The sequence below is a fragment of the Palaemon carinicauda genome, chromosome 38, assembly GCF_036898095.1.
Source record: "Palaemon carinicauda isolate YSFRI2023 chromosome 38, ASM3689809v2, whole genome shotgun sequence".
Taxonomy (NCBI): Eukaryota; Metazoa; Arthropoda; class Malacostraca; order Decapoda; family Palaemonidae; genus Palaemon; species Palaemon carinicauda.
Window position 1 is genome coordinate 34,073,101 of NC_090762.1, and position 10,000 is coordinate 34,083,100.

The window sequence follows — 10,000 nt, forward strand, 5'->3', positions numbered from 1 at the left end:
TAAGTGACATTAACCACTGACTAGAATATTAGATTCAGCAACATATCTGATTGAAGCATAAATTTTGTGTGTATTGAATTGTATGCGCGTAAATACTGGTAAAATTGAAGGAAAATGCTCCACCCTCCCTTGCGAAAATAGAAGACTTTCACACAGTCCATATGAAACCATATCCTTATCCTGGGGTTCCAGATCTGCTTGACAGATCCCAAAAATCTTAAGATTTTATCTCAATGCTTATGAGTTAATTTAGCCCTTTGATCAAGGGAAAACTAAAAGTCGATACTTTCACGACCCTAACCAGTTCCTGAATATCATGACGGTCGTGTAAACCTTGCCTCTATCGTAAGGCGAAACTAGTACCAACATTAGCATTGGAGCTGCGTCACATACCTTGTTTGTCGATGGGCAGTTGTTTTCTAGGGATAGATCGCTTGCTTGGTCTGGAATCTGGAAGCCCCCTTCCTCACGAAATGGGTGCTATCCAGGTCTTCTAGGAAGAAGTATTGATAATGAGAACGGTTGCACGACTACCACTTTTGAAGTCACTGTAGGACGAGAGGGACACTACCGAGTTAGAGTGTGGAAGCTGTCCAATGCCTTGCCTTGCCTCTCTAGACCACAGGTGAGACCAGCAGAGGCCCCCGAAGGGCACTTGAGAGATTCCAAGTTTCGCTATTTTGGGGAAAATGTTGCCAAGCGGATACGTTATAGACTCCCTTAAACTTACCCGGAATGCGTTTCTTTTGATAAACTCTGTGATGCGTTGACATCTTGCAAGCATACTTGGATTCGGAGTAAGCTGATAGGAGGGATTAATTGCACTGCAACTTTGGGTACAAAGTTCATGCTTGGCATCGTAGCTCGGCAGAGTGAAGACTCGGGCAGGTGGAGAGCTTCTGTGACGTCATACCCAGCAAATGAATGAGAGGCATGAGTAAACAGACTCATCCGGGTACTTAAGCCCGCTGTTCATCCAAGGCTGCCCACCTCGAGTTACGTGAAAATTTATTAGAGAAAATTTCGCCTATCATCATTGTAAAAATTATAACTTTAAGTATGGGGAAAGTATTTGTTTACATATTCACAGAGATTCCCATTCTATATGCAAATTTCTTATTGTAATTTATATACAGACTGAAGCTGTAATTTTCATTATTGTCATAATCATCATTACCACATTGTTATCATTAATACTATCTCCTGTAAATAATAGGCCTACGCATACACTCATATGTGTAAATGTCAATATACAAAACAAATCAAATTTTTTACACAAATCAAGATCTACGAAGCTAAATATTTCCATACTTAGTAAATACAAATAAAAATGAGAATCTCATACGTTTCCACGAATATCTAAATAAAAATAAATAAATAAAAAATAAAAAAAAGTTCACATCCCCAAAACGTAAAGACCACCAGAGACGCTCGATGTCAACTTTCGTATTAACGATGTCATTAAGTTCTCTCTAAAATTTACATCACGAGTTAAACGCAGACATTTCACGACAGATGGCTTTTTCCTAAAAGACAAAATCTCTCTGAAGCATTATTGAACACGAAAATTGAATAGAAGTGAAGTCTTCTTTGGTAGTTTCAAATTCTATTATATAGGCACTGACGTTCTCTCTCTCTCTCTCTCTCTCTCTCTCTCTCTCTCTCTCTCTCTCTCTCTCTCTCTCTCTCTCTCTCTCTCTCTCTCTCTCTCTCTCTCTTAATAACTGAGGATGTTTGTTCAAATAAAATTTGAAAGCCATAAGTTCCTAGAAAAGCCAATAATTTTTCACCTCTTTTATTTTTCCGAGTTTAAGATGTCACAACAGATGAAAATGTTGAATGCTAAAAGAAAATGTATCACCAGAGATGACAAACAGATGATAGTAGCGTAAATAATCATTGTAGTATCATTACCAATAGAAATATAGTTTCTTCACATCATCCAATGAATCAGAAATGGGTCTCTTACAATAACAACTAGGTATGAAATTAACATGTCGGCATTAAAGATGCTCCAATAGTAGAGTTTGGTTATAAAAACGAAACACATTTACGAATTTTTAATCCATTTATATCTCTACATTATCTTTAAAAAGTTTATCAATTTTCGTACATCTTATTAATGAAGGCCTGCCCTCTACATAACATTCTTTATAACTTTGTATATCACATAAAGCAGATCACGAAGGCTAGAACACAAGAAAATAGCGGCCCTCAAACCTTTGCATGAAATTTAAAAGAATAAGTCATGAGATGTACCGTAGTTAGGAAAAGGCATAATATTATTAAGTTAATCCTGGCAGAAAGATGTTGTGTGTATAGTCTTGCGATACCATCCATCCACTATTTCGTAATCCAGGTGAGAGTTGCCAGGTCGTTATTTTCTGCAATTTTAGGAAGAAGTCAAACCCAGCTGAAGAGCAGATCGAATCCTTTCTTTGCGTCTCACGCGAATCGAATTTCGAAATTATCGAAGAATATGGAACTAATTTCAGAACTTGCGGCAATCGTTTGCAGAAATGTATGTTTCCGTTGTTTTTCTTTTCTTATTCGGTGTCATTAAGCAAAATAAATGTAGTTAATTTTCAACGTTTATGACAACAATCCTGTTAAAACCCTCAATTAAAGTCTCTTATGAATGGCATAGGCAAGTGATAGTAACATTGCCCTAACTATATTCTATTTCTTTTAGCGATGCAGATTTGCACCGACTCGCAGCGGTGCCCTTTTAGCTCGGAAAAGTTTCCTGATCGCTGATTGGTTGGACGAGAACTCGCAGCGGTGCCCTTTTAGCTCGGAAAAGTTTCCTGATCGCTGATTAGTTGGACGAGATCATTCTAACCAATCAGCGATCAGGAAACTTTTCCGAGCTAAAAGGGCACCGCTGCGAGTCGGTGCAAATGTGCATCACCAATCAGCGATCAGGAAACTTTTCCGAGCTAAAAGGGCACCGCTGCGAGTCGGTGCAAATCTGCATCACCAATCAGCGATCAGGAAACTTTTCCGAGCTAAAAGGGCACCGCTGCGAGTCGGTGCAAATGTGCATCACCAATCAGCGATCAGGAAACTTTTCCGAGCTAAAAGGGCACCGCTGCGAGTCGGTGCAAATCTGCATCACCAATCAGCGATCAGGAAACTTTTCCGAGCTAAAAGGGCACCGCTGCGAGTCGGTGCAAATCTGCATCGCTAAAAGAAATGGACTGTAACAGGACAATGCCCTAGATTGACCATGTATACATATGATCAACTTCCAAACCCCTCTCCATCCACGCTAAGACTTGGGAGGACCAGGCAATCGCTGCTGCTAATTCAGCAGATAGACCAATAGCCCCCACCCCCTCATCCTTAGCTCACAAGGATAGTGATGTTCCAGGCACTACAAGAAATTATCGAGCTTGAGCTGAACTCGAACCACAGTCCGGCAGAACCCTAGACATGGACGTTTCTATTAGGACACCACAACAGTTATACTATGTAAAAATAGTTTCTAGCTCAGATATAAAACATAAATATAGCAAGATTATATAGGAAGTATGGGGTCGTTCTTTGAAATGGAAATTGGGAAAATTGTATTTTCGTTTGGAAATTTATGCCAAATACTTTTTATTCTAATGGAAAATCTTCCAGATATTTTTTTTGGCCTTTCTAAAGGATTAGTGATGACTGATACTTGATGCGTGCTATTCCAAAATAATGCAGTTATTTTCCCATCAGTAAATGGGGACGTTTAGAAGTTTCTGAAGCCATCTTTGTTACCTCAAACTTGGCATTAAATTATCTCGCATCTTAGAACAAACTTACCTGTGTTTTAACATTATCTATAAATTATTTTTCGTTTCATACATACATACATATACCAAGGCACTTCCCCCAATTTTGGGGGGTAGCCAACATCAACAAATGAAACAAAACAAAGAGGGGACCTATACTCTCTATGTTCCTCCCGGCCTGACAAGGGACTCAACCGAGTTCAGCCGGTACTGCTAGGGTGCCACAGCCCACCCTCCCACATTATCCACCACAGATGAAGCTTCATGATGCTGAATCCCCTACTGCTGCTACCTCCGCGGTAATCTAAGGCACCTGTTTCATAACAGCCATAATAATAATAATAATAATAATAATAATAATAATAATAATAATAATAATAATAATAATAATAATAATAATGAGAAGAAGAAGAAGAAGAAGAAGAAGAAGAATGAAATTACAGTTTTGTAAAACGTTTTCAATTAAGCCTAGTCGCCGCAAGAGTTCTGAAGTAGGTTAGATTTCATGCATCTTTAAACTATAGAATCCAAGTCCGAGAACTTGACCACTTGCAGCCAGATTAACTTTCGGATCAGGTGTCCATTCCATCAATCTTTTCACCAGATTAGCCTTTACCACTTAAGGTCGAGGGGTGTGTGGGTTTAATATCAGCCTTTCTCTTGGTATAAAAGTTGTACATCTTAGGAATCGCTCTTCAAATAATCAAGGATTCCTTGAGTTAGATTTGTACATCATTTCTTCCTGTGCTTGAATTTTCTTGTGCTAGTAGGCCTACAGGGGTCATGGGCTCTGCAAGTAGGCTTAACGCTTTTTCAGTCACTACATGGCTCCATATTTACGCATTGGTGGAAGGAATAGGCCTACCAGGATGCTTTTCTTACATGAACAATACCTCTACCTTGATGGATATTCCTTTAGCCACTAATCTCCGCTCTGAGGTCGACGATTACAGTAAGGTTTCATTTCAATCATTGTAATTATTATGATCTATAAAAGTTATTTTAGAACTGATTAGAAAATTATTCAGTTTGCTTACTATTATTGGTATAATTTAATCTCTCTCTCTCTCTCTCTCTCTCTCTCTCTCTCTCTCTCTCTCTCTCTCTCTCTCTCTCTCTCTCTCTCTCTCTCTCCTATTACAAGAATCCACAGACAGATCCAATCCTGACTTTGATATTGTCCATGTCTGAAAAAAGTAAAGGAAAAAAGTTATATGTAATCTATAATTACACCAATAAACCCATATATATATATATATATATATATATATATATATATATATATATATATATATATATATATATATATATATGTATGTATGTATGTATGTATATGTGTGTGCATGTGTGTGAATGTGTATTGGTATGTGTGTGTATGTATAAAATCGGCCTCAAGATAATGATTTGTAATTTTTTTAAAATTTAACCCTGATTGAAATCCTAAACAAAACATCAAACCCTAGAAAGATAGAAAAAAAAAATTACAAGTCCCAGCAGACATCGATTTTATTTAAGAAATCCAAAATTCGAACGTCCTCCGAGCTGCCGTTGAGCTGCTACTTAGAGATCTCAGACACTGTCTTGTCATCGTAGCTGAACCTTATAGTGACCAATCGCATTCTGGAGAGGTTGATTGGCTTTGGCTTCGACGTACTTTTAACAGAGGAGGCATTCCAATCGCCACACTTGGTCCTGACAGTGTGTCCAGCAATGGGACAGGTAAGTTTCCGTTCAGAAACGCGATTACAATGAATGAATTTAAGCCTTTTTAGCTGTTTTACAGAATAGTTAGCCCTTTTATAGCCTGCTTAACCCTATCATGTCATTTTTTTGCACCTTTTATAGCATTTTTGCTACCTAATTTTTTTTTTTTTTTTTTTTCATACTACCCATACACCTGATGCTTATACTCAAACTAATACGTAAAGTCATATTGCATGGCATAAAAGTCAAGTTTCACCTATCTTATTTATATCAAATGTTTTCAATTTTTGCTTTCCATCGCATGTTTATTCATTGTTAATTTATTTTTGCTCTATAGCACAGAACCAAGGAAAGATCTCATCTGGATGTGTAGTGACGGTCATGTTTGCAAGCGATAATTGGCAAACAGACAACGCCATCGCCCCTGACCAATTCTTCGCAAATTCTCGCTTCTATTTCCTATTTCTGGACGTTTTTCGAAAGCGACTAAGTAAGAATTTGTTATATATGTATGAATAAAAAAATAAAGTAATAAGTCTAAGAGTAGCAGGAACAAATTGAATTATTAAGAAAAAGTATTCTTTCTAACCCATAAATCAGAAATGTCTTGAAATATTTGCCATTGTTCTTAGAATTGATTATTTTTTTATTTGGTCAGTTGAGAGGATAATGTATTGGACACTTACTGAAACCCAGGAAATTCCGTATGATTACAACAATATTATTATTATTATTATTATTATTATTATTATTATTATTATTATTATTATTATTATTATTATTATTATTATTAGCCAAGTTACAACCCTAGTTGGCAAAGCAAGATGCTATAAGCCTAAGGGCTCCAATAGGGAAAATAGCCCAGCGAGGAAAGGAAATAAAGAAATAAATAAATGATGAGAACAAATTAACAATGAATCATTCTAAAAACAGTAACAACGTCAAAACAGATATGTCATATATAAACTATTAACAACGTCAAAACAAATATGTCATATATAAACTATAAAAAGATTCCTGTCAGCCTGGTTAAAATAAAAATATTTGCCTCACTAATTCCAATATTTTCTGTTATGTAGGTAGCAGGAGAATCCAAGAACTACTGACGTCACCAAAATGGAAAAAGACTCAACGCATCCTTATGCTGACTCCAGCATCTCGGACCAGCGGTAAGCAAAAAGTTAAATATCTTATTTCAGAAAAAAACGAAAATAAGTTTACTTACTTTCTGGCACCTACAGAATCTATGAGCCCTCAATAAACTCATACCATATATTTATGGAAATAAAATCCTTTGAAGAAAGACCTGCCACAGTTTTTTTTCTTACCAATACATTGCATTAGAAACAATATTTGATTTGGTTTTGAAATTTTGTAGGATACTGACAACGAGACATTTGTAGCTTGGCTAATAATAATAATAATAATAATAATAATAATAATAATAATAATAATAATAATAATAATAATAATAATAAGCGTTAATGTCATTCATTGTTATTGGGTAATGTAGGCTAGGTGGATAATTGCCGCTTGGTTACTCTTTGGTTCATCTAATGTATAATATGTTTAATTGGATAATTTAATATTGAATTATTATCATTATTATTACAAATTAATCATTATTTGATGTGAAATTTAAATATTAAGTAACACACACACACACACACACACACACACACATATATATATATATATATATATATATATATATATATATATATATATATATATATATATATGTATGTATGTATACATATATATGCAGTATATATATATATATATATATATATATATATATATATATATATATATATATATATATATATATATATGTGTGTGTGTGTGTGTGTGTGTGTGCATATGTATATGTATATACATATATATACAGTGTATATATATATGTACAGTATATATATATATATATATATATATATATATATATATATATATATATACTGTATATATATACTATATATATATATATATATATATATATATATATATATATATATATATATATACACTTGTATATATACACCTCTATATATAAATATACACACATATATATATATATATATATATATATATATATATATATATATATATATATATATATATATATATATATATATACTACTGTACATTAAATAATAAATGTGAATTCGAAAGCACTAAGAAAAGCCATGGCATCGACTTTCATAATTCATGAATATCCTAGGTTGATTCTAAGTTATTCTGAAAAGAAAATAAAGTTTCTTTCTAATATTAAAGTTACTTTGATTTCAGGTGGTGTGGACATGTACGGCCGATGCCTTCACTGTGCAGGAGGAGAATTGGGTGTGGAGCATTTGGAAACTTGGACTCCGAAGAGAGGATTCTTGAAGCGAGTGAACGTCGTCAACGAACTGTTAAGGTAACATTATTATAGTGACCACATGAACAGAATATAAATTCTTTATGATTATTCAGTAAAAACAGATTTAAATAAATCTTGTTCGTAAGAGAAAAACGATTACATTTTCTTTTTAAAGATACTGGCAATATGGTGTTGTATTTTTCCTCGTGATGTTAAATATTATCTATTTATTCAAGCTTTGTGTGCATAGCATGGCAGACGAATCTAGCCAAACCAGGTTTGATCACTGCATAGAAAAGAAATGTTAGTTATTCTTCATTGAAAAAAAAAAAAAAAAAAAAAAAAAAAAAAACTTATTCCCGTATTACTCTACATCAAAGGTGAAATACGACAAAATAGTAATCATGAACACCATTTTATAAACGGAATGGCATAGTTGTAATCCGGATTTCCACATTAAAAACGAAACTTGAAAAACAATACTAACTCTGAACTCCGATTCAAAAACGAGACATGACAAAATGGTTATCCTGGAGTCACTCTTATAAAACGAATCATGACAAAAATTGTAACCCGAAATTCACACGAAGACATCAACAGTGACATGTACAAGAGAAATCTCATATAAGCACAACAATTCTACGATTATAACTACCTTTATTAGTCTCCAAAGAAGTTCTGAATTTATATTTATCTTCTTCTCTCTGTCTTTTTATATAATTGTTTGCCTGTAGAAAGAATACATCGAAAACAAGTAAACAATTGTGAAATTGAGTAAAAACACGTTGACTCCCCTTGTGATACTCAACTTTCGCTACACATTTATAAGAATTCAGTTTGTCTCTAAACCCCAACATTTTACACACATCATTCAGAACTAATAGTTATATCGATAATCTCTATAATTAAATTCTACGACTTATAATATCGGGTTAAAATCATGAAATTGCTTGCGGATCTTTCGTGTTCTCTTTAAGAATGGAATTGTCTATTATTATTATTATTATTATTATTATTATTATTATTATTATTATTATTATTATTATTATTATTATTATTATTATTATTATTGTTGTTGTTGTTGTTGTTGTTGTTGTTGTTAGTAGCTCTTCTAGTAGAAGGACACTCAATCAAACCATTATTCTCTAGTCTTGGGTAGTGCCCTTGCTTCTGTACCATGGTCTTCCACTGTCTTGGAGTAGAGTTCTCCTGTCTGAGTTTACACTTGGGCACACTAATCTATCTTATTTCTCTTCCTCTTGTTTTGAAGCTTTTATTTTTAACATATAAGAGATCTATTTTAATATTTCTACTGTTCTTAAAACATTTTTTCTTAATCGTCCATTACTTCTTTTGTAGTTTATTAGTTTCCTTATTTCCTTTCCTCACAGGGCTATTACCCTGTTGGAGCCCTTGGGCTTATGACATCTGCTTTTACAACTAGAGTTGAAACTTAGCAAATAGTAATAATAATAATAATAATAATAATAATAATAATAATAATAATAATAATAATAATAATAATAATAATAAAAAACTTATTATTATTATTATTATTATTATTATTATTATTATTATTATTATTATTATTATTATTATTATTATTATTGATAATTTCAGCAATTTCCACGGCCACGTCTTCAAGGCGGTCACAATGGACTTCGCCCCTTTCATCGACTACACACGAACTATCGATGGACCCGGTGGTGTTACAATTCCTAAGGACTCCATGGATATCCGTATCCTACAGGAGGCGGCTAGGCTATTCAACTTCTCTTTCATCCTGCGAGAGCCTGCAGATAATCAGTGGGGGTCAGTAGGATCATACAATTGTATTAACGTTTTATTTTCATCCTTCTGTGTCTTCGATGTAAATAGCTTAGTTTAGTTTCTATTTGCTCATCTTACATTTGGTTAGTTCAATATTAGTTCATCTTGTTTTAAAATGTTTAAGATCAGTTTGGAATAACTTCTTATCATTCTGCTTTCCCTGAATTATCTTTGATAAGGAAATGAGGATATACAAACGCCCTCTTTCTCCCTTCTAAGATACCTTCTCGAAAACGGTTCCTGGACCGGCACGGTTGGCACTATTCAGCGCTCCGAAGCCGATTTCTCCATGATGTTGTCCGTGACTTGGGAACGAACTTACGCCGTTAGCTTTACG

General features: G+C 34.0%; 1 protein-coding gene across 1 annotated transcript in view; it reads left to right on the forward strand.

The window, feature by feature from the left end:
- Positions 1–205: 205 nt before the first annotated feature.
- Positions 206–10,000, forward strand: part of LOC137630135 (glutamate receptor ionotropic, kainate glr-3-like) — a 12,744-nt gene continuing 2,949 nt past the window's right edge. The window contains exons 1-7 of the mRNA XM_068361594.1: positions 206–625; positions 5,286–5,489; positions 5,812–5,964; positions 6,554–6,643; positions 7,764–7,890; positions 9,454–9,645; positions 9,883–10,000. The exon at positions 9,883–10,000 is cut by the window's right edge and continues 88 nt beyond it. Of these exons, the coding sequence (XP_068217695.1) occupies positions 5,856–5,964; positions 6,554–6,643; positions 7,764–7,890; positions 9,454–9,645; positions 9,883–10,000 (636 nt within the window). The 5' untranslated portion in view covers positions 206–625; positions 5,286–5,489; positions 5,812–5,855. The remainder of the gene's footprint in view (positions 626–5,285; positions 5,490–5,811; positions 5,965–6,553; positions 6,644–7,763; positions 7,891–9,453; positions 9,646–9,882) is intronic.